Source organism: Asterias amurensis, chromosome 10 (genome assembly GCF_032118995.1).
Source record: "Asterias amurensis chromosome 10, ASM3211899v1".
NCBI lineage: Eukaryota > Metazoa > Echinodermata > Asteroidea > Forcipulatida > Asteriidae > Asterias > Asterias amurensis.
The window spans coordinates 17,846,468-17,871,559 of NC_092657.1; the positions used below are offsets into that span (position 1 = coordinate 17,846,468).

Below are 25,092 nucleotides of genomic sequence, written 5' to 3' on the forward strand. Positions count from 1 at the left end.
GGAAACATTTTATCAATAGCTGGAAATTAATGCTCTTTATGGAGTATATGCTGTCATGATGTCAATTGTATTTGTATGATGGGATGTACAGAAGTATCCAGTGAAATAATTTTACCGAAACATAATTATGGATAAATATTTTAAAACTTCTCAAAAAATTGCAACTTTTTTTTTGCTCATTTACTGATAAGTATGTGCTATGTGCACTGCAGGAATAGTGAAGTGCCCAGAAGAACTTGAAAACTGTTCCTATCCAATGACATTTTCATTCCAAATTAATTAAGTATGTTCGTTTTTGTGATTGTTTGGATGTAGCACGCTGATCTAGATTGAAGGTGCTGCTCTGTAAAAGCTCTCTTATTATTATGTGTTATGTTGCGGGGATTCGTTCAACATACTGTAGCGTCGACCGGGGGTTTCAATGCACACAGTTTAATGACACCAGAAAGGTACAATTAACTGGCTATTCTGTCATCGTTTCGGAGCTTTAATAACACTCAACAATTCACTGAAACTACACGAGAGAGAAGGCCTAAGCCAGAGAGCGCCCTCTCTGGCGAGCAGACTCACAAATCGACCGGCTTGGGCCAAAAGCAGTGCTCCGAAGGGGAGTCGTGCTGGCGCCCCCAACCGGTCGATCGGCACCGCCACTACAGTACACTGTGGTATCTCGTTGAAAGGCAGGATTTGAAAAGCGTGGCTACACCGTTTTATTTGAAGAGCAAATTTATTCTGCTATCCTCTGGTTTCAAACAAGCACATCAAAGCCAAGATATGAATGGTTTTCCTTCCGATGTGATAATATAATAATGGTTTATGGTTTGACATGGACTTTACTTTGATTGTGTTTAACATGCTCAAAATCAAGAGACAGTCAAGAAAGCCTTTATATCTATAATATAACGGCTGTTTTGATTGACTGATGAACCAAGTCCGACTGAAAAATGTGTTAAGTACAAAACTATTTTGCTTAGCTGAAACAGGTTACCAGCGAAAAGTCCATATGGTTTACAATGGTGTCACTGGTGCCCTTGGACTTTTTTTCTAAAAATGTTAAACGATGTTTCTGCTCTGTTGCATGGCCTAAGCACAGAATATATTGTTTACCTGAAAACACAGACTAACCTATCGGCCAAAAGTGGACACGGTTTACATCGGTGTCACGTAACTCATCTTTGCTTAGCGAAAGAAATTGCTAAGCAATACTGATAGTCAATCTGAGCTCAAACTCTATACCGCCCTCTGTCGACAAGGCCAATGCCCTCCACTAGGAATCAGGACAAGGATTTATTATATGCAAAAAAACAGTGTCTGGATTATCCATGAGGGTAGAATCAGAAAGAAGAACCAGGGGGCAGTTGCTATGACTCGATGTCCCCTTTTCGTGCTACCATCTTTGAGCGAACATCATGTTATGGGTTACTACCCATCACTAAATAACGACTGAACCAATGCGCAATTAATCGTCGACACTCAGCAATTTATGTGAATGACGGATTTGAGGGTTAATATTTGATTTTTAAATAGGATGTAAACTGTCTTCAAAGCTTCTCCATGTCATGCTACAGGATAGCCAAATATTATATCATCATATTCATAGGGACGAGTATGGGGGGGGGTTTGGCTGTTTGGGTGATGGCCGGTGTCCAGGGGAATTCTGTCCCCCAATGTGAATACGTAGTTTTTGAAAAAGAGGTAATTTCTCACTAAAATAATAAAAGACTTCTGGCTATAGAAGTCTTTTATTCCTATCTGAAAGCACACAAATTCGTCTTTCATAATTTTCTCGCAACTTCGGTGACCGATTGAGCCTATGCTTATGATGGGATACACCAAGTGAGAACACTGGTCTTTGACAATTACCAAATGTGTATTAATACAAATACATGTAGAAGCTAATTATTAACAAAACATGCTTACCAAAATAAGGTTACCAGCCAAGCTACCATGGCCCTTTTTTCATCAAAGCTGTTTGGCAGAAAATACTGTTAGACAAACTTCTTTTCTAAGCACATGACGTCATACTTCTTACCCCAAATGTGGCCATCTTGATTTTACTCCATTCCAACTCATTGTAACCAAACTGAGGCTGGACGAAATAATGGTGTGGTGCCATGTTTGCGCTATGAATGTTAGCTCTATTCATTATCGTTATGGAAACATTGAACATGACCAAGATGGTGACAGCGTGATAGGGACATGTCCGCCACCTCTTGCAGTGGCTGCGCCTATTATGGTCTCGTTTTTGGTTAGAATTGTGACGTACCCATGCATTAATATAAAAGAGGCGTATGCATTGAATCTTTGGACTATTAGGGATACTCGGCCATCGGGTCTGTAGATAGAACTTTAATAACCCAAATTTGTTTTCGGATCCAGTTCCTCTAAACCCCAGGGCCTATTCTTTCAGGATAACCAACCAAATTTCCATTTGTTGCATATTGCTTGTTAACGGTATTCAGCAGTTGTTTCATGAAAATCACGTGGAAACTTGGTTGGTAATCTTGTTTTTATCAAGGAAAAAATGTCATGCTAAGCAAATGTTTGTGCTTAGCAGCTCTATGAAATTGGGCCCTCAGGTCTTAAAACTCCCAACATCACTGGGTTTTGGTTTAGCGCGCCCTATCAGGCATCTTGCAGATAAAGGGAACGGTTAAGTTATCCACGATGCTGGCGCCATCTTGCTGCATGTCATTGAGGGTGTAGTTGACTAAACTGCCCGCTGCCAACAGAGATATCCCTGCAGAAATCAAGCGAAGGAATAGATAGTGGACAGAAATGTTAGAAAATTAAGTAAGGCCCGGTCACAACGAGAACGAAAACGAGAACGATATAAATGCACGCACTCGATTGGTTGAATGAGCGTGGGCGTATTCTGCTTGGAGCAGTTCAACCAATCCAGGGCGTGCATTTTTATCATTCTCGTTTTCGTTCTCGTTATCGGGGCCTGTGATGTGACCAGACTTTTACACACATTCTTGTCATATTTGGTCACCCTGCCATGTTGCACAAACAAACCCTTTTTATTAATTTCATTACTTTTTGTTCGGGTAAAAAAGAAAAGAAAAGAATAGGCTCGAGAGAACAGCAAAGAGCCAATAATGTCCGAAATCTTTACAATTTGCACATGAAGTAGCCGTAAGTAGAAGTTGAAGTAGAGACCAATCACTTCTGTCTCATCCTTACAAAACGCCCCAACATTGCCAATATTGTTCATTTATTTTCTTAAATCAAAATTTTGTCAGTGAAAATATCATTAAGAAGTAACATGAAGTATAAAAAATGTAGTTTTGTCTTTAGAAATGGGGATACTATGTTAAAGGAACGTTACGGAATTCGTAAGAAAAGTATATGGTGGAATACATCTTACACGGCCAGCAACTTTTTTGCTTGCAAAACTAATTCTGTAATGTTCCTTTAACATACTACATTGGAAAATCCCTTACTTCGACCTCTTTATGTGACATGAAGTAGGTTAAACCTTGCGGCCGTTTGCGGCCGCTCTGGGTCGCAAGCTGCTTGGTGACGACCGATATGCCGCTTGTGGCCGATTTATGGTCTTTATGTTTTCGTATACATTTTATAACACATACATGTACTTACCAGCAGGCCTATGTCCATGGTCGCTCAAGCTGAACGTCATGCCATGACCTGTAAATGATATAAAAGCCAAGGGGAGTTTATGCTGACTAGAACTGCCTCAGCAGGGCTTGATCTTTACACAGGCCGATCCAGTAGGCTCCACCCACGGCGCACGTGTGAGCAAGAACACGAGGGACTCTCCAATGCCTTTCTGCACAACAATTGGCGACTTCGGCTACAGCTACGGCTAGGGCGCGCGCGTCTGCTATTCTTCAACAATGACAGACGCGCTGATCTAGCCGTAGCTGTAGCCAAAGTCGCCAATTCGGACACGGCCTTAGTGTCGGACCTTCGTTGCGTTGTGATTTGTCAATACGCAATGGGGTGGAGCTTAATGGATCGGTCGGACCCACATACATAGTCTGGTTCCCTGACCAAAGATTCCTTGACTTCTCTTCTTAAAAATCTTAGGTCAGGTATCACCCACGAATAGAGCATGACGCAACTTGTCAGGGTCGGGGGTCATCTCCAGGGAAACCATGTCTGCACGTACTACTAGTTGCGATAACGTAACCCTCCTCCCAACGGCCGCAAGGCCGGAGGGTTACGAGATTATTTTGATCGTCAATTAATTACAATCTGCTTCAACACGTATACTTTCGACAGCTAGTCACCAGATTTTGCCCCATTTTTACCACTTTTAAAAATCATGAAACTTAATCCTCAAAAAATGTCTAATGAACACTCACAAGTCAAAACACATTTGAAAAAATATTTTTGAAGAAAAAGGACAAAAACTAACCAGATCCCGGAGCGATTTTCCAGGTTTATATATTTTGAACTTGTCGCATCGCTTTATTTAGGCACAACGCCTGCATTGGAAATAACTGGCATAAAAACTCCTGGATCTACGGCCGACAGGACTGACATTACGAGTCCGTACCGAACATCAACGATACTGTCCGAATGTTGACGACAACACGTTCGGAACATTTCGGATAACTTCGAAAGAGGAGGAATTCCTCCTTTTTGGTCACGTGATTTTGGGTGATACCGGACCCTAAATTCGACAGAGCCTAGTCGGAGATTTTTGGGTCTGGAAACCAGACTACCACAGACATAAAGAACCTAGTATGTCTGTGGTCGGACCAGTGAGTGGACAAGTCTGGAGGTCTTGTATTTGTCATCGCTTCATATTTTTGACCGCAGAAGGGCACTCTCAAACATTTCCGGGGGAAGATATATATATATTATATGTATAGGTCTATGATTCATACCCAACTGGACACTTTCGGTAGTTACTCACAATTTGTTAGCATTAAAACTTATTTTGCGACGAGCAATGCAGAGCTATTGATAGTATAAAACACTGTAAAAAAGGCTCCTTCTGAAGTAACGTAGGTTTTGAGAAAGAATGTGTTTACCTTGCGAATCGATATTGGATATTTGCGGATATTCCCGTAGGTGTGTACGGCGAATGTCTACCTTGCACATAACTATTGGATATTGGCAATCCCGTATAGGTTTGTACGGTGAATGTTGACCTCGTACATCTATATTGGACATTCCCGGATCAATCTACCTAGGGAGATCTTGCGTGTGTGTCAAGCAATTACTTTCAAAGCTTAGGCCTACCATTAAAGATCAAGACAGTTGCATTGTTGGATCCAGACCGAGCTGTGCATGCAACAGCCGTCGGACTGTCTCGACATGAACTCATCACCAATGTAGAGCGAACTACAGACGTAGATACATTCACTGATTGAATGGTGTAATCATCCCCTGAAGTGTCTAAATTCTCCCAACTATCGGTTTGTTTGTAATACTGACTCCACGTAATGATCGGCCCAGATGGGCCTCCGCTAGCCGTACACTCGTACTTTAGCCTGCTCTTCATAATCAGACTGCGCACTCGTAAACCCGACTCTGTAAATAAAACCATCAAGTTGTGAGAAAACAAACTTCAAAAAGTGTCCGTTAGGTTCAAAGTTTAAAAACATGTTGTTTTTGGTTTAGACCGTGGGATGATCATCAAAAAGGGCTCTAGTTTTCGAGTTTTGTGGTCTACCCTCTGCAACTACCTGAATTTTTCCCCAGATGTTCTTATGGTAGTCCTGAATGACATGTGAAAGTCGTCAAGGGCAAAACCTGCACAGTAATGAGTTATTTTAATTAGAAAATAATTATAGAAAAATAGCGCCCTCTATTGGTCAAAACTGGAGAACAATGCACAAACTCTATGGGCAAATCACCAAGTGCACAAACGAATGGGGAAAATATACTGGCTTATTTATTTTGCTTTCATTTACAGGTTTTCAGCTCTTTTCTCCCAGATTAATTAATTATTTAACATCCCTGGACATCAATCATTTCCCCAATTTAGTTATTTCAATTGTTTCAAATTAATGTCACTAACAAACTTTCGTGGCCTCGTTTTGGTCATTTACTAAGTTTTCAGAGCTTAGACAGGCCTTAATTAAATTGTAATCGATTGAATGGATGAACTTGACAAAAAAAGGATATTGTTGACATTAAGATTTTTTAAATTTCTTCTCTTCATATCATAATGACACATTTCTAGTACAATACTCATTGTTATCATGATGAATTATGTTACTTTCTTGAAAGGCCCTTTTAAATTCCCCCAAACAATTCAATTTAAAACAATAATAAATCCGTTTATGTGCCGTATAACCTATGCCTGGCGTATCCCCAAAAAGTCTTGACGTATTCTCACGTATCCACCTGTAACATACATAACTTCATTTTAAGTTAGTGATACGCTATCAATTCATTAGTCATACGCTTTGTATACGTTCAGTACGCTATGGATGCGATTCTGGGAAGTTGGGCACTCTTGAACTTTTAAAATGCTCGAACTAGTTTCTGTAGGCCTATACGCCGGCATATGTTAAGGCGATACACCATGGTGTGACAGGGCCGTTAACAATTTCAAAGATATAAAGATTTTACAAAATTGAATGAAAATAATATAAATCTAGTTCCCAAACTGTCTTTCTGGTACCACAGTAACTGATGGGTTAATTCAATTCTCAAATAAACTGTTCCACATTTATTTTAAGGTTTATATTTTGGTAAGCCAAAAACTTACTTTTTACACATTGTACTTGTGCAGAATTCTCTTCTTGTTTTTTCTACTTTTCTATTGAAAATGATGATTCAGACAACATTTTGTTTAAATTAGTTATCATCAGAATAAACATCCCCGTCCGAGTCCTTTGAAGCCACTCCGCAACTGGCACAAAAGCATAAGTCTGTGCAGGGGAAATTGATTTGTTGACAGGAACATCTGTTGTGTGATATTTTCCTTTACATACTTTCTTCTTCAATCTGCATGATACACTGTTCGGGGAGCACGTTCAGCTGAGGCGTTTCAGAATCACCAGTGTCAGAGCGTAGCAACCTTTTGATCGTGGTTCACCTTCAGTTGTCTCGTTGCTAATGGCATCACTATTCTCGCGTTCTGCAAGCGAATTATAAAAGCATACTCGATGACTGAACAGACAGTACACAAAATAAAAACAATTTGTAGGAAAAGCAAACATGTACAGTTTTGGTGAAGGTAGATCAACTCATTGTTCCTTAATTGTAGTACACATCCAATCCAAAGTTTATTTAGGCAGTATGAATTTCTCATATCCAAGTGGCATGCCCTCATACCCTAGTCAACTTGTGCCCAACTACTAAAGGTCAATCCATACAAAACGTATGATTAAGAGCACTGGAAAGCTTTTGATATAAAGAGGACATTTTTACCCAATACTTTGAACTTTTCATTATCTTGTAGCAAATTCTTGCAAAAATTTACACAGATTTTATATATAGATTATTTTATTTAACAGGGATACTGGTCCTGTTCACAAATACCAACAGTTAACCATATATTCATTTGAGTTTTTTCTCTCGTTTTCCTGAAAACAAAAGAAAAAAAGCTTAGAAGGTTACGCACAGTATTTCTTCTGGTAGACGAGAGTAATGAACAAGTTATTTTTTTTTACCTTCAATTTTTGTTCTTCTTTAGCTTTCTCAGATTAGTTTCTGCCTTTCTTTGTTTCTCCTACTACCTGCACGCTTCACTGTCAGCGAAAAGTGTTGATATACCACTAACCCAGAGCGGACATGTCATACTGAAAAGAAAAGAAATACAAATAAATGAGGCCCTAGTTTACTCATCTTATTTGAAAACAAAATTAGGCTTGTTCCCCTTAGTTTAAATACAAAATGTTAATTTTAATACCACATCTCAAAGAAATCTGGTTGTTTGCCTCTAGAATTTTAAAAATAAAGATGGGGATGTTATTTTTTATTATTCAAGCATACTTCATCACGTGATTAGTATGGGGGTCTTGGGGTACGTGTATGTACCCTTGCCCTTCCTCCACTTCAGTGTTTTAGTTTAGTAAGAAAGGGCCAATTAAATTTTTCCTGAATCGTGTACATTTTTAATCGACCTAGTGCATTGAATATTTAATGTTTTTTGATTTTTCATACTGTAGTCTGTACATGTAATTGTAATTACTGATTGTAACAGTGCATGTATGAATATGATGTATGTTTTTTGTTATTAATTCAAGTATTAAGTAAATAACTAAAACCGACGTGTGTCATCATCATGATTCATCACCAAAATGTGTATCCTCATCATGTGATCGTGACTCTGATTTCGTTTCATATATTTGAGAGATCGGAGCATTTCATTTTGTTTAACTTCATGACTTGACAAAAAAAAAAAAAAAAAAAAAAAATGATTAACTGCTTTGCTTCGAATTGAAGCACAACTTATTCTGGAAAGAAATGTTGCCTAAATACCTTCAACTTCCACTAGTACATCCACGGTACTCCAACCAGCAGCTGCCGCTGTGCTTTCTGGTGAAATTGGATCGGAAGGTCTTGTCTTGTGTAGGTCGCTGTCATGTCATCATCCATGGCGTCCAAGCATACACATTTTCACATGTCATGATGATCATGATGTTTTTCCTAACCACTGCTGGGCCAACGAACTCCTGCAAGCGATAACTATTTTCCCGAACTAGCTCGGATTAAATTTATGTTGTTTTCATGTAACATAAAACGAGCCGATCTTCGTGTCACGGGTGCGATGCGACCCCCCCCCCCACGTTTATTTTTATGTTACGTAATCATTTGCTTTACTTGCATGGCTAGCGCCCTCTGCGGGCTGCTTTCCGGTTCAAGAGCATTCTGTTTTGGGCCGAAGACCTTAACTGACGTCTTTGCGTGTCTTCACCCAACAGGTAAAGATCTTGTTATATTTTGCATTTAAATGTTTTCCTAATTACTACTTAGATTAAATAGTATGTAATAAGCACTATCCTCAAGTCTCAATTTGTTTATAGAATGTTGTTGACTTTAGTGGATATCTGGTTGCTTTTGCAACATCACGCTAGCTATTTATTGATTTGCGGTGTTTAGATATATTTATTACCTCTAGAGCCTTTCCTAATAATCTTAGCAGTGTTACTGAATGTAACATTTTGGAGATCCTTTAGTTTATTTTATCATTGCTTCTGGGATTGGAAATAACCTGTTTATATTGCATTTCACCGTTAATTTGCCTTAAATCCAAGATGGCGGTCGCGTCCTTAATTTTGGCGCGAACCGCGAGTATTGTTTTATCGTTTCATTGTTTATTCTTTTAAAGTTTAGTTTATGTAATTATTATTGTATATTTTGTATGAGCATTCTGTTTTGGGCCGAAGACCTTAACTGACGTCTTTGCGTGTCTTCACCCAACAGATTCACCGTTTACAGATCTCAATAAAACTAAAGAGCTACTATATGATCAGACTTGCCGTTTCATGCCCGTACTTATTCCAAGGGTCACATTTGGTGGAGAATCCGGGTACGGGCATATCGACGACGGCATCAAGCATCACTTGATCGTCAGAGTACATTATACCCGTCAATCTTGTGACCGGTACAGATTACCCCATCAAGACGTTGAAGGCATCCCCAGCCAGGACAGCCGGGTTCCAGCGGGCAGAGCGGCCTTCCCCCCTGAACCCTGCCCCGCGGATCGGAGAGACCCTCAACACTCCAGACGTGAAGAATTTTGGACCGCCGTATCCTTACCATCGGACTTGGATCACCCGTGATTGAGCAACCTTATCCAGCCTCTTCAACGCCCCTGAGTGCCGGATGTTTTTTCTTCACGATCGGAACTGTTGAACATTTTCGCCAACATCAAGAACAAGTTTATCGCGGTGTTCTTGAACATTTTGCCAATAATAAAAATTTGCAGATTTCACGAACTCTCGCAAAGAATTCGATCGCCTCCATTTTGGACAAACTCATAGTTGTTTAAACTCATACGATCGGGAAAGCACCATCATCAGGACAATAAACACAATAGCATTGTCACACGGACTAAAGACCTCCTTTGTACTCTTCCACTGTGCCGATTAAGAGTGCGTTCGGTTGTTACCACCAGACAAGCAGCTGATGAACAATTCCCATTATGAACATTGACATTATTGGAATTTGATTGAATCAAGTCTCAATTGTATTTTGGATTCGGATTTGGTATTGTTGGTATTGTTAGGAGTCATTAATCTTGTCTGGCATTTAGACAGGTGTCCACTTAATGGGAGTAGGTACTTAAAGTTCTCATTCAGCTGAAAAGAACTTTAGTCCATACATTGTTGTTTGCCTTTGGCGATGCTAAATTCCTGGGGTGTAAAAGAACACCTGTAAATTCTTTTGTATTGTATTTGAGACATTTTGATTGTCCAGCTGTGTGAAAGTTTCTCTTTATTACCTCAATTGGGTAGAGATAATTGAAGTCATTTCCTTCAGAATTGTCGCACGAAAATTCCATTGTTTCTGGTACTTCAATTGCGTACAGAATTTTTTCTTCTTCTGAATATTGATGTGTTCCAATTTGCATTCAAAGATTATATTTTGCTATTGCTGATTTGTTTTTGCATTGGTTACATTGATTGCATTTCATGATTGCTTCAGTTGGATTGATATTATCATTTTTTCTGACAGCCATTTTACATTTTGTGAAGGTATTGCATTGATGACCATTTTTTATACTTTTGAATTGTGTTCTTTTGCATACTTTGTCACTCTGTATTTTATCTTTGGACTGTGTTCTTGGAAGCATGTCTGACGAGGAAGAATTCCCATCGTCCACAGCAGCATTTGGTCACAGATCATCTCGTCGAACTCTTCCGAACAGACCTCAACATACCTCTCCCTTCCAAGAAGAACTAGGCGACATCCAGCAAACAACCGATCGCATGCTTTCGCAACTGGGAAACATCGAGCGAAGACTATCCCGAGGCTCACTGCATCAATCAGTTCCAGGTACTCATGCACAACGGTCAACTCCAATGATGTCTACCACATTGCCAAGGCAAGGGTCTTCTTCAAATGACTATCCTTTGAGGTCTAGCCAAGCGCCGAGGCAAGGTTCTTCTTCAACCGACTATCCAGTTCTCACACCTCAGAATCACCACCTACCTGACCGCAACTCCACTACGCTTTCATCTCATCACCGTTTACTTCCATCACATCAAGTGAAAAGTGTACCTATGTTTACAGGGCGTGACCAAGGTGCAACAATCGCCATTGAAGATTGGGTCCGAGACGTGAATTATCTCATCGAAACTACTTCGATGCCTGAAGAAATCCAGTTTTCTACCATCGTGAGATATCTTGGTGGCGCTGCAAGAAAACTTGTACTCAATCTCCATCCAACACATCAGACCCCAAGCCACGCCTTTGCAGAACTCAAAGCACAGTTCGGAGATGTATTCCTGACTGGTGATCCATTAGCCAGCTTCTATGAGCGTGTGAAACATCCCACCGAACTACCGAGCATCTACGCCGTCGAACTAGAGGCAACGCTGAGAACCATAGAGGAAAAGTCAACCCTAAGTCGCCCTTTTCCTAATAGAAACAGTATGCTGACGCAACAATTTATGAGAGGCGTCAAAGACGAGAAAGTTACACAGAGACTCGCACCGATGAAGCCCAGAGATATGACGTTTCGGGAACTTCAAATTGAACTTCGTCAACTGGAACGAGAGTCTAGGATTGCAGCAGCTGCAAAGACAGGAACCAAGCTTCAAGCTCAACAATTGCAGCAGATTCGTCCTCCATATCAGCAATCCTCACCGAAAGTGCCAGATGTCAAGAGCCCCAAACCAACTACCGATCATGATGTGTTACAAGAACTTCTCGCCACTGTCCATCAACTAGCTCTGAGGGTAGATCATATCTCTCATCAAACTCCACGTGGACCTCAGCAACCAAGAACAGACCAACATGCCTCTGGTCAACGAGTGTTCTACTGCCACAGATGCGGCAATGAAGGTCATATTGCCAAAGGATGCAGAAGTGCCCCTTTAAACTCCAACGGCCCACGGCCAATGGGCAAGCCGTCAGAGGCCGGGAATCAGCGAGCCCAGTAGTAAGTTCTCCTTCAAACACTGCACCACGTCTGTCTTCAATATGCCACGGTGGTAACATACCTCTCCATCACCAGCAATTGATTGGTCCAACAAACGAAGACGTCGTCAACGTTAATGGTGTGAACTACACTGCCCTAATAGACTCTGGCTCCCAGATCACGTCGATAACGGAAGACATCTTGAGGCAAAACCCTGAGCTCCAGAACATGGAAATTTCTCCTTCAGAAGTCTCCATCGAAAGTGCTAGTGGGCACAGCGTTCCTCACCGAGGTGTCATCCCTTTAACCATCACTATAATGGACGTCGTCTACAAGGATGTTCCTACATTTGTTGTACAAGCAGACAGTTACCGTAGAAACGTTCCAGTCCTCATTGGTACTAATGTCATCAGAGCAGTGAAGAGAGACCATCAAGTGACAAAGAGTAATAAGTTCCTGCCTCCGAAGAGCTCTGCATGGTATGCAGCCTTCAACAGTATTTCTGCTTCAGAACCTGGTAGCCACAGCGACGGTACCATCGGCTACGCTAGGTACATCGGCCGATACCCCCGAGTGATACCAGCAGGCCAAGAAGTAGACATCATTTGTCAGGCACCCCCTGGCAAAGGTCCGTACACTGCAGTAGTTGAAAACTTTCCTCGAAGCTCTTCATCTTTAAAAGTTAGCAACCTGGTCACAGATGTTGAATCTAACTGCCAAGTACCCGTGAGACTTTGCAACATCTCCGCCAAGCCCATAACCATCAAACGCAACTGCAAACTCGCACAGCTAGCATACATCCAGCGCATTGATGATCTACCACTCAATGAAGACTACGAAACGTTACAAGCTAGACAGGAAGACGAAGATGTTTCTCCTTCTTATCAGCTGAGCCAAGTCCATGAAAGTCCAGGAGATGTTAAACATACACCACTTGTTGACCTATCCAAAGCGAAGTTAGACAGCGAGTCACAAAAGCAGCAGCTAGAGAGTCTCCTTCAGAATTACTCTGACGTATTCTCATCCAGTCCCCTGGACTTTGGATGTACGTCGACGATGAAGCACTCCATCCCACTCATAGACAATCAACCCTTTCGACTTCCTCACCGCCGAATTCCTCCTTCACAATACCAAGCTGTCAAAGATCATCTCAAGGCCATGGAAGAAGCAGGTGTCATCCGCAGAAGTAACAGTCCATTCGCCTCACCGATAGTGATAGCCCATAAGAAGGATGGTTCACTGCGGATATGTATTGACTATCGTCGCCTGAACAGCAAAACTGTACGTGATGCATATCCTCTCCCTCGCATCGATGAAGCACTGGACGCTCTTGGAAATGCTCAACTCTTCACCACTCTAGATCTCACATCAGGCTACTGGCAGGTTCAAATGGAAGACGAAGACATACCTAAGACAGCGTTCACTACCCCCATGGGACTATTTGAATGTAATCGGATGCCCTTCGGCTTAGCAAATGCCCCAGCTACATTCCAACGTCTGATGATGACTTGTCTCGGAGAGCAAAACTACGTCACGTGTCTTCTCTACCTCGATGACATCATCATATTCTCTGCCAACTTCGAAGACCATCTCGACCGCCTCTCTAAAGTGTTCTCCTGTTTGAGGCAACACGGTCTGAAACTGAAGCCGTCCAAGTGTAACCTCCTCCAAGAAGAAGTTAGATACCTCGGACACATCGTTTCGAACAAAGGCATTAGTACTGATCCAGAGAAGACGCAACAAGTAGAGCACTGGCCAACCCCCACTAATCGCAAGGAACTACAACGCTTCCTCGGCTTCACTGGCTACTATAGAAGATTTATTAAAGGATACTCACACGTTGTCTCACCTCTCTACAAGCTCACTGCTGGTGACCCAAGACGAAAGAAGAAGAATACCAAAAACACCTCTCCATCTGTAACCCCACCTTTCATCTGGACAGAAGAGTGTCAGAACGCGATGGACATGTTAAAGCAGTACTTGACATCTCCACCGATCCTCGCCTACGCCGACTATTCACTCCCGTTTATACTCCAGACCGATGCATCAGGAGTAGGGCTCGGAGCTGTCCTCAGCCAAGTCCAAAATGGAACAGAGAGAGTCATCGCTTACGCAAGCAGAGGACTCAACCCCGCCGAATCTCGCTACGCAGCACATAAGTTAGAATTCCTAGCCATGAAGTGGGCGATTACTGACAAGCTACGAGACTATCTTCTGGGCAACCAATGTACCGTGCTGACAGACAACAATCCTCTCCTTTATGTCACTACATCTGCCAAACTAGATGCGACAGGCCAAAGATGGATTGCGGCACTATCTCAGTTCAATTTCACTGTTAAATACAAGCCCGGAAAGAACAACGGAGCGGCTGATGCACTCTCTCGCAAATCGCAAGCTGATACTTCAAGAAGTCTCTTGTCATTCCAAAAGGATGCAATCACAATTCCTCCCCACATCGTGCAAGCTATCTGCAACAGTCACCCACCCGAAACAACTCCCTTCATCGAACCTCCAATTGCAAGATGCGATGTCATGACACAGAGTCACACGTCACTCCCATCAAATGAGTTGCCGAGACTACAAGAGAAAGACATCATATCCGCTCAGAGAAGTGACACGGACATATCCAGAGTCATACACTATCTAGAGAAAGGAAGAAAACCAACCAGAGCAGAGAGGAGTTGTGAAAAGCTCGGATGCCTCATGTACCAAAGACAATGGGAAAAGCTTCACATGAAAAACGGCGTACTCTATCGTCTCATAAAGACCCATGACGGATCAACAGCCGAACAGCTTGTTCTCCCTGAACAATTTCGACACACAGTAATGACATCACTCCACAATGATTTCGGTCACTTGGGCTACGAAAGAACGCTCGACATCGCAAGAACCCGCTTCTTTTGGTCCAAGATGGCAAGTGACATCAAAACTTGGTGTGAACAATGCAAGCGATGCTGCCTAAGAAAAACTCCGTCTACAAAAACGCGTGTACCTTTGGTCAGCATCACCACAACTGAGCCTATGGAATTACTCTGCATCGATTACCTCAAGCTGGAAAGAAGCAAAGGTGGCTATGAAAACATTTTGGTAATCACAGATCATTTCACCAAGTATGCCCAGGCGTTTCCATCTCGCGATCAGAAGGCAGGCACAGTTGCTAAGATACTCTGGGAAAAGATAATACAGCACTACGGATTTCCTGTACGACTACACGCTGATCAGGGTCGCAACTTTGAAAGCCAACTCATCCGAGAATTATGCAAGATCTGTGGCATCAAAAAGAGCCGAACTACCCCGTATCACCCTCAAGGAAATGGCGTCACAGAGCGTTTTAACCATACGCTCCTTAACATGCTTGGGACATTAGAAGAAAATCAGAAGAAAGACTGGAAGCAATACGTCGAAATAATGACACACGCATACAACTCCACACGTCACGACTCCACCGGTTATGCTCCGTTCTACCTGATGTTTGGTAGACACCCAAATCTACCAGTCGACTTGATGTTTGGACTCAATTCCACTCAGAGAGAGTCTACTTCAAACTATGCGGACTATGTAGAGCAGCTGAGAGAAAGACTACAGAAATCATACACAAGGGCCAGCGACTACGTCAAACAAGCGCAGTCGAAGCAGAAACGCCTGTATGACAGAGGTTCCTCCATCGCTCCTCTACGTCTAGGTGACAGAGTCCTCATCCAAAACAAGAACCTCATTGGCACATGCAAATTAGCCGATAGATGGGAATCACAGCCCTATATTGTGATTTCAAAGCACAAAGATCTACCTGTGTACAGCCTCCGCTCCCTCGGTGACGGTAGAGAAAGAACTGTGCACAGAAACATGCTGACTCCATGCATGTTTCTCCCACTAGAAGAGAACAACACAACAGCCGATGAACCACATCAGGAAACCCAGTTAGAGTCAGACGAACATCAGGAGAGTGAGAAAGTTCCAACTATCATGGATCATAGTGAAACTAGCGACGAAGAGATAGACATAGACTTCATCCCAGTAGAAACTGAATCTTCGTCAATGTCTCCTTCACTATCTCCGTCACTATCACCTCCTGTCCTCACACCAATCATAGATCTTGAGCCAAGCAATGTCGTTGAAGTTTCCCCTCCTGTCGCACCACCGCAACTTACCCCTGAGTTACTGGAAACCCAAACTATTGATGTTACAGATGAGTCGAACGACACTGAAAGTACGGTATATCTTTCGCCACCGAGCCCTAGACCTATCAGAAACAGACAGCCGCCCACAAGGTTTACCTATGACTTCATAGGTCAAACCAAACAACTGCAAGCACGAGATACATCACGCCAAGAAAAGATATGCAATGGACGACGACTGTTCGACAAGTGGAAAGAGCCTACTATGGCTAAGACAAGAAGAAAAGCTTGTCTGCGTCTCCTTCTGCAAGAACACAGTTCCATCTAATAACCCCCCCCCCCCAATTGTATATACACTGTATTATTATTGATTGTAACTCAATGAAGATAACAAAGTATTATTTAAATAATACTGTTATAGAGAGAAAGAAACAAAAAATCTCTCTGAGTTATGTTCATTTCGTTATAATTGTTACTTTCAATGTGTCAAGATATTGAAGTTGTAATGTAATTAACTTCTGCATTAAGTTTTGTCTACCAAAATGACAGAGTCTTTTTTGAAGGAACCATTTAGAGATGTATTTAAATTACTGGTGTTCTGCTCCTTAGTTATAGAATACTTACCTTTTTGTTGTTCTAACTAAATGCTTGGAACACCAGAGTTTTGTTTAAAGGTTGGATGGTATGGAAGACATTTGCCACCATTTTGTTTTCATAAGTTGTAAAATTTCCATTGTGTAAATATGTAACATAGGTTATGTTAGTTGCATGCCGAGGACGACATTTTTCTCCAGGGGGAATAATGTCACGGGTGCGATGCGACCCCCCCCCCCACGTTTATTTTTATGTTACGTAATCATTTGCTTTACTTGCATGGCTAGCGCCCTCTGCGGGCTGCTTTCCGGTTCAAGAGCATTCTGTTTTGGGCCGAAGACCTTAACTGACGTCTTTGCGTGTCTTCACCCAACAGGTAAAGATCTTGTTATATTTTGCATTTAAATGTTTTCCTAATTACTACTTAGATTAAATAGTATGTAATAAGCACTATCCTCAAGTCTCAATTTGTTTATAGAATGTTGTTGACTTTAGTGGATATCTGGTTGCTTTTGCAACATCACGCTAGCTATTTATTGATTTGCGGTGTTTAGATATATTTATTACCTCTAGAGCCTTTCCTAATAATCTTAGCAGTGTTACTGAATGTAACATTTTGGAGATCCTTTAGTTTATTTTATCATTGCTTCTGGGATTGGAAATAACCTGTTTATATTGCATTTCACCGTTAATTTGCCTTAAATCCAAGATGGCGGTCGCGTCCTTAATTTTGGCGCGAACCGCGAGTATTGTTTTATCGTTTCATTGTTTATTCTTTTAAAGTTTAGTTTATGTAATTATTATTGTATATTTTGTATGAGCATTCTGTTTTGGGCCGAAGACCTTAACTGACGTCTTTGCGTGTCTTCACCCAACAGATTCACCGTTTACAGATCTCAATAAAACTAAAGAGCTACTATATGATCAGACTTGCCGTTTCATGCCCGTACTTATTCCAAGGGTCACATTCGCAACTTTCTTCCCTTCACACAGGACGAAGTTTCCTGAGAAGCGTAGACGACATCTTTCTGAAATCCTTCTCGAAACCACGGCTTCGGCTCCGCATGCTAGCTTGGCCCCGCGGTTGTTTTGGCAATTGTGCGTACTTTGCGTACGCACTCAGTCAGGGCTTCAGACGAGATAAGGGAACCTGAAGCTGAATCCAACGCAGGCGCCGTCGTTTCGAAAAGGGCCACAAAACCACAGGACTTCGAAACAAGCTCTTTCATTGGTCCACACATCTGCATGCATGTCATATGCGCTATGATTGGCCGAGCTTATAAGTCATCTATTTTTTTGTTGCACGTTCAGCCATTTATTCTCGCTGTATTATTGTGCTTCATTTCGCGAATAAATCCATACTGTGCAAGTTTTGTGCTTGACGACTTTTTTTGGGTGGTGAGCACTGAAAAGCAGAATTTGGAGCATCATCCCACGGTCTAGTTCTGGTGGAAGTTAATCTATACGAACCTGTCTATCGCCCTCTAGTGATTAAGACAAACCATTATAGCTTTTCTGGTTTTTACATTTTCTGAAAATAATGATACAATGAAAACATTGACTACACAAACTTATATGCGATTTGAGGCATTGCATGGTGAGGTATCAATAAATATTTGGTTTGCGGTAACACCATGTGTGTATCTACTAACTTGCCTGGTAAGTTTGTTCTTAAAGGAACACGTTGCCTTGGATCGGACGAGTTGGTCAAAACAAAAGCGATTGTAACCGTTTTTTATAAAATGCATATGGTTGGAAAGATGTTTCAAAAGTAGAATACAATGATCCACACAAGTTTGCCTCCAAATTGCGTGGTTTTCCTTCAACTGTGCGAACTAACATGGTCGGCCATTTATGGGAGTCAAAATTGTGACCCCCATAAATGGCCGACGTGTTAGTCGACGAGGTAAAAGGAAAACCACGCAATTTCGAGGCATTTTTGTGTGGATCATTGTATTCTACTTTTACAACATCTTTCTACCCTTATGCATTTTATAAAAAACGGTTTCAAACGCTTTTCAAAGACCAACTCGACCGATCCAAGGCAACGTGTTCCTTTAAGAGAACTTTCTTGCTATACTATATTCTACTACCGCGGAGTAAATTTTTCGGACTATTCGGGAGACTTCTCACTTCTAAAAATAACTGTCTTGCTTGTTGACTACTACCTGGACGGAAGGTAGAAAGTCGGCCGGGACTACTACTTTCGCTTATTGGATCGTTATTAACTGTACTATCGCAGAGTGAGTTATATTGTTCTCAACGTTTCGACTAGCTTGCTCTTGCTATCATCACGAGACTAAGAAACGAGATAAAGAAACTTTGTGACGCGCTCTCCATCCATTTTGTGATTAGCAAAACTGTCTGGGGGTATTTATTAGCCCTGGCGGCCTTACACTTTCGTATTGTACTACAGTGCACAGAGGCAGAGTTCTATATAGGGCTAGAGTATTTATTTACCTTTTTAATGCCTGTATTGCTGGCTATTTATTGTATCCACAACCGTAAAGTAAATAACAATCGTTAACCTCTGAATATTTGAGTTTACTCACCGAGAGATCCACAAGAGTAAATATTATGTATCTGTTGTTGGGTAAGAAGACCGGCAAAGACCGTCAGATGACTGTAAGCAGCAGAGCCACCATACGTAATAGGATCGTAATCTGCGGTGCAACTATTGGACATACCCAAGTACAGCTTTGTGCAACGATCAGAGTGGCTTCCCTGGAGACTGGTAGATGTGTCGCTCGCAATTAATTCACCATCGACGAATAGCTGAAGAGCGCCATCAGCCGCCTCAGTGTTGATGTCAAAGGATAAAGTTAGGTGAAACCATTTGTTTTGGGGTATCTTTGCTTGATCATATTTCTTCACGTAAAGCAATGCCGATGTTCGGACATTATACTGAAACATGTCCCTAAACGTAAAAGAAATACCCCTGGACGTTCCCGTTTGTCCCCCAGAGCTAATGTAGTATCTACTACCAGTAAAGCCTGATGACGTATCTATCTTAAGCCATATAGACCACGTCATAGAGCTACAGAGATCCGGGTCAGAGATACAAGTCCCACTGAAGTCACCGATGTTTAAGTATGAACCTGTTTTAGCATACACAGCGCATGCGTGATCAAATACGTCAGGAGCAGGAACTATTTTAATCAGACTGGTATCTCCAGCAAGTTGGAACCCGTCACCACTTACTGTAACGGAATCACATGACGAAACGTGGCTCTTCGTAGGACCCAGGGTTCGGTCAAGAATCGGAACAATATCTGCACATTAAAAAGAACAATGAAATTCATGAGTGTTTTTAGCTTTTGTTTCTAGTAAGTGTTAGGCGCATTGAGGAATCTTTGAGTCATAATGCGCTTTAGAAATGCTGTTTGTTATTTTTATTATTAAAGTGACTCGTTGCCTTGGATCTAATCGGGCGAGTTAGTCAATAAAAAGCGTTTGAAACCGTTTAATATAAAATGCATAATATTATATATTGTTTAAAGTAAAACATTATGATCCACACAAACATGCCTCGAAATCGCGTGGTGCTCATTTTACTTTGCGAACTAACACGGTAAACAAAATGGTATTAAAGGGAAGGTACACGTTTGGTAATTACTCAAAACAAATATTAACTTAAAAACTGAATTGGTAACGAACATTGGAGAGCTGTTGATAGTATAAAACATTGTGAGAAACGGCTCCCTCTGAAGTAACATAGATTTTGGGAAAGAGGTAATTTCTCATTAAAACAAATAAAAGACTTCTAGCCAGAAGTCTTTTATTACTGTCTGAAAGCACACAAATTCGTCCAACAAGAGTGTTTATTCTTTTACTATTATCTCGCAACTCCGATGACCAAATTAGCTCAAATTTTCACAGGCTTGGTATTTTATGCTTATGTTGGGATACACCAAGTGAGAAGACTGGTCTTTGACAATTACCAAACATGTACCTTCCCTTTAAAGCCATTGGACCCTTTCGGTACAGAAAAAAAAAAAGTTCAGAGATTTACAAATAACTTACAGGGTTTACAGAAGGTAGTGGTGAAATACTTCTCTTGAAATATTATTCCATGAAATGCTTTACTTTTTGAGAAAACAGTAAAACAATATCAATTCTCGTTAACGAGAATTACGGATTTATTTTAAACACACGGCGAAATGCGCGGATACAAGGGTGGGTTTATTTTGTCCCTACTCCGATGACCGATTAAGCCCAAATTCTCAGAGGTTTGTTATTTGATATAGAAGTTGTGATACACGAAGTGTGGGCCTTGGGCAATACTGTTTACTGAAAGGGTCCAATGGATTTAAGCCACGCACCGTATTTGGTAGTCTTTAGTCAAAGCGCACGCGCCACCCTAGCCCGAACATCTGACGCCATTCTTCGAGGCTCGTGAATAACGACAGGGACCGGCTTCAAAACCGGCGTGTAGATTGACCTTTGACCTCACATAGAGATACGCACCAATTCTACACCAACATCCAACATTACCAAGCAAGTACTGTATCCATCTTGCATGTATACATATACCACACACGTCAATGCACGTGGATGCGGACGACCGAAAGAAAGCTTTCCATAACTGTGTTTTGATTGGCCAACCGAGGTGACCTCAGACCATCAAAACAAACCCAGCTACGGTAGCTTTCAGTCACTGCATTTTATCCACTGGTATCATTATACCCAATGGAATCACTGGATCTGAACAGCTGGTACCTGTCTTTGTACTTGTGGATAAAGACACGGGCCCAGTCTAGCGCCACCCCAGATACCACCCAAAAACAAGACCAACTCACGCTGGTCTTTTATGGGAGACTTTTGGAAGGCTTGGTGGCAGCATATTTACCAGGTAAAATCCGTTGTTCTCGGCATTATGTGGGCAGGCTCGGAACTACGTAAACAATTGAAATTTACCTGGTAAATCTCGTGCCACCTAGTGTCCCAAAGTATCAAATTAAAGAACTATAAGTTTGTGGCCATGTGATCCAATTTATACACCACCGTATCACTAGAAAATAGTTCACACCTAAGCTTCAAAGTCCAGCGAAAACAATTATAAGCATTGCTGACGAATTGTTTTTTTTTTAGAGTGACATATTATTATGCAAGTTTGAACCCTTTTTACTACTTAAATAGTTCTTAAGGATGGAAATCTTTGAGATGCATTGAAGTAAACTAAACTGTTGATATCAGTTGTGGGTTTAGCTTAATCCCTTTTGACTCCCCCAGTTATCAAAACCAAGTCGTACGGTTGCCGCTCTTCAGCAACAGTTCAGTTTATATGGAACAGTCTTCCAGGGGTTGTCAAACAGGCTGAGACATCAGAACAATCCAAAACCCGGTTAAAAACCTGTCTGTTTACTTTGTACATTAAAGGAACACGTTGCCTTGGATCGGACGAGTTGGTCAAAACAAAAGCGTTTGTAACCGTTTTTTATAAAATGCATATGGTTGGAAAGATGTTTTAAAGTAGAATACAATGATCCACACAAGTTTGCCTTGAAATTGCGTGGTTTTCCTGTTACTGTGCGAACTATTACATGGTCGGCCATTTATGGGAGTCAAAATTTTGACCCCCATAAATGGCCGACGTGTTAGTCGACGAGGTAAAAGGAAAACCACGCAATTTCGAGGCATGTTTGTGTGGATCATTGTATTCTACTTTTACAACATCTTTCTAACCATATGCATTTTTATAAAAAACGGTTACAAACGCTTTTCAAAGACCAACTCGACCGATCCAAGGCAACGTGTTCCTTTAATTGTTCATTTCCTTTTACAGCGCATAGGGGCTTCACGGTGATGCGCTACATTATTATAAGAATGGTTAATTATTATTACCAAGGGAATAATGGTTTTTTTATTATTATTATTATACTAATTTGATCGGACTAGTAAATGTATGGCTAATATAATAAATACTGTAAATTTAGATTGGATTTGGCTTTGTCAACTCTGTCTAATCTGTCAATTCTGTCATCTTGGCCTCACTATTATTTGTATAGCAAAATGAAAACCTACATTACATTAAGCCTTCTTTACTTAAAGGAAACGTTGCCTTGGATCGGTCGAGTTGGTCTTTGAAAAGCATTTGTAACCGTTTTTATAAAATACATATAGGTAGAAAGACGTTGTAAAAGTGGAATACAATAATCCACACAAACTTGCCTCGAAATTGCACGGTTTTTCTTTTACCTCGTCGACTAACACGGTCGGCCATTTATGGGAGTAAATTTTTGACTCCCATAAATGGCCGACCGTGTAAGTTCGCACAGTAAAAGGAAAACCACGCAATTTCGAGGCAAACTTGTGTGGATCATTGTATTCTAGTTTTAAAACATCTTTCCAACCATATGCATCTTATAAAAAAGGGTTAAAAAACGCTTTTTATAGACCAACTCGTCCGATCCAAGGCAACGTGTTCCTTTAATTCATTTTACATACAATTTCAAGGAGCGCCAACAAATGTTCACTTACCAGGAGTGCCCTCGGTGATACTACTTAACCATACTGATCTCGGAAAATCTGCCGATGTCAGACACTCACTGGCGAAGATCTTGTCAATGTACTCCATGATGAAGGTGAGTTCCCCAAGGGTTGATGCTGTGGCCAGTTCGGCAACATGTCCAGTGTGGTTGAACTGCTTACAGAACATCTCAGCTTCATCGTAGGAGAGGTTCTGAGGGAAATATCGGTAGCAATAGTTCCCATTCTCCATCCATTGGAACGGGCATGGTGAGCATAAGGATTGGCTCACACCAAAAAGGGCTGATACTAAAGCTATGGTTAAAAGAAACCAACTACACATTGCACTTGATATTTGGGATGAACAATTAAGTTTATGATTTCTAATTATTATATGCACTCGGTTTATGAAACTGTTTCGATTGCAGTTCAGTTATCGTCTTGCGCAAAATGATCTTTAGACACATTATCTGCTACTTAATATAGGTTGGCTGTTCTGACGTTTGTGAAGTGAAGATGATCAGAAGTGGCATCTCTCGGGCATGAAGCGTGTCACCGTAAATTGATTTAATCTCTTTAATGACTGTAACATACTTTACAACCCTGGAAACATTAATCGACTGTGCAAGTGTCACGCGAAATCGATCTTCCGGGACCAGAGTGGTTCCAACCATCTGGAGTTTCGAGCGGGCGAGTTTTCTTCTCGTCAATAAGTTTAGTTTGACGTAGTTTATAACCTTGAAAGTAGTGTATGTTGTTGGGAATATAATATGTATAACTTTGTGATACAAATTATGAACGTAAAAATCAGTTCAACAACTTAACGAAGAACATCCAAGAAGTTAAAGCCTTTCCCTTACAGTTATTTGGAGGTCAGCGTTTAATAAACTGTGTCTAAAAGCGTCAATGCAGGAGTAGCCATACCCTTGCTTGAACCTTGAGGCTTGTGATTTTCGCCCGGGAGTGGTCTCGATCTTGCTTCAATATTCTAAAGGCCACGCTGAACACTTTTACATATAAAACTTCATAAGGTTAATCGCGAATAGCAAAATATCAAGAGAGGGCGCTGTTGAACCCACACAAAGGTATAGGCGTTGCGTGCGCGAGTCGTAGAAACTGCATAGAAACCCCCGATATTCCTTCCCACAACGCATTGCGGTTCTGAATCGTGATAAAACTTATTATAATGATGTACATGTAGGCCTACTGTAAAACATGTATACCAATGATACCATAGGTTATGTAGAACCATACCTGTCCTTATCCTTCATGGCTCTGCTTACCGCCGAATTTTGCGGTAGCCTTGTAAGCGTAGAATGCCTAGTAACGCGGAGTACGCACGCGCAGAAGAATCCTGCTTCCGAAAGCGCCGATTATGTGCTTACAGTAAGCAGAGCCATGACATTGTGCCCAGTCCACGCTAGGGGATTTAAAAAAGTTATTAGACCAATAAGCATTCTTTGTCCAGATTTTGTCTCATAATAGTAGTTGAAACATTTTGGGATATTTTCTTTTTTGAAAAAAAGCTTGAGTAACGTTCGTGGTTTACCTTCAAATATTATCTGGGCTACAAATGGCGGATGTGAGCGTGGAGAGGGTGGGGGGGGGGGGGGTGTGCGCGTGCATGTGCCGTGAAATCTATCAGGACCGCTGCGGGCTGCCCCCTTAAAGAAGGCGTCTTTCATAGCAACAGAGTGGTTATTAGGCCGTGTCCGAATTGGTAGCTACGGCTGCGGCTACGACCGTTGCCATGGGTGTTGCTAAGAACGTCCTGTACTTCAATGCATTACGACGCGTCGATCCGGCCGTAGCTGTAGCCGTAGCCGCCAATTCGGATACGGCCTTCTTTTGATACGGCCGTATCAAATATGGCGTCTGTGAGCGTAAGCAAAACCA

At 41.5% G+C, this 25,092-nt stretch overlaps 1 protein-coding gene and 1 long non-coding RNA gene across 2 annotated transcripts; both read right to left on the minus strand.

Moving 5' to 3' along the window:
• Window positions 1-2,612: 2,612 nt before the first annotated feature.
• On the minus strand, window positions 2,613-23,539 carry LOC139942757 (uncharacterized). The gene is made up of 5 exons (XM_071939548.1): window positions 23,209-23,539; window positions 19,281-20,000; window positions 5,218-5,508; window positions 3,604-3,651; window positions 2,613-2,740 (listed from the first exon to the last, which is right to left on the minus strand). The coding sequence occupies exons 1-5, from the start codon at window positions 23,537-23,539 to the stop codon at window positions 2,613-2,615; spliced, it is 1,518 nt and encodes a 505-aa protein (XP_071795649.1).
• LOC139942907 (uncharacterized) lies at window positions 6,140-17,949 on the minus strand. Its single transcript, XR_011786713.1, has 4 exons — window positions 17,695-17,949; window positions 8,413-8,683; window positions 7,602-7,730; window positions 6,140-7,066 (listed from the first exon to the last, which is right to left on the minus strand). It is a non-coding gene; the product is annotated as an uncharacterized lncRNA (long non-coding RNA).
• Window positions 23,540-25,092: the final 1,553 nt, after the last annotated feature.

Coding starts and splice junctions, on each gene's coding strand:
- LOC139942757 (XM_071939548.1), bottom strand. CDS start 23,539: ATGTGTAGTTGGTTTCTTTTAACCATAGCTTTAGTATCAGCCCTTTTT. Junction 20,001..23,208: donor TATCACCGAGGGCACTCCTG/GTAAGTGAACAT, acceptor TTTAATGTGCAG/ATATTGTTCCGATTCTTGAC. Junction 5,509..19,280: donor TTACTCTTGTGGATCTCTCG/GTGAGTAAACTC, acceptor TTTTATTTACAG/AGTCGGGTTTACGAGTGCGC.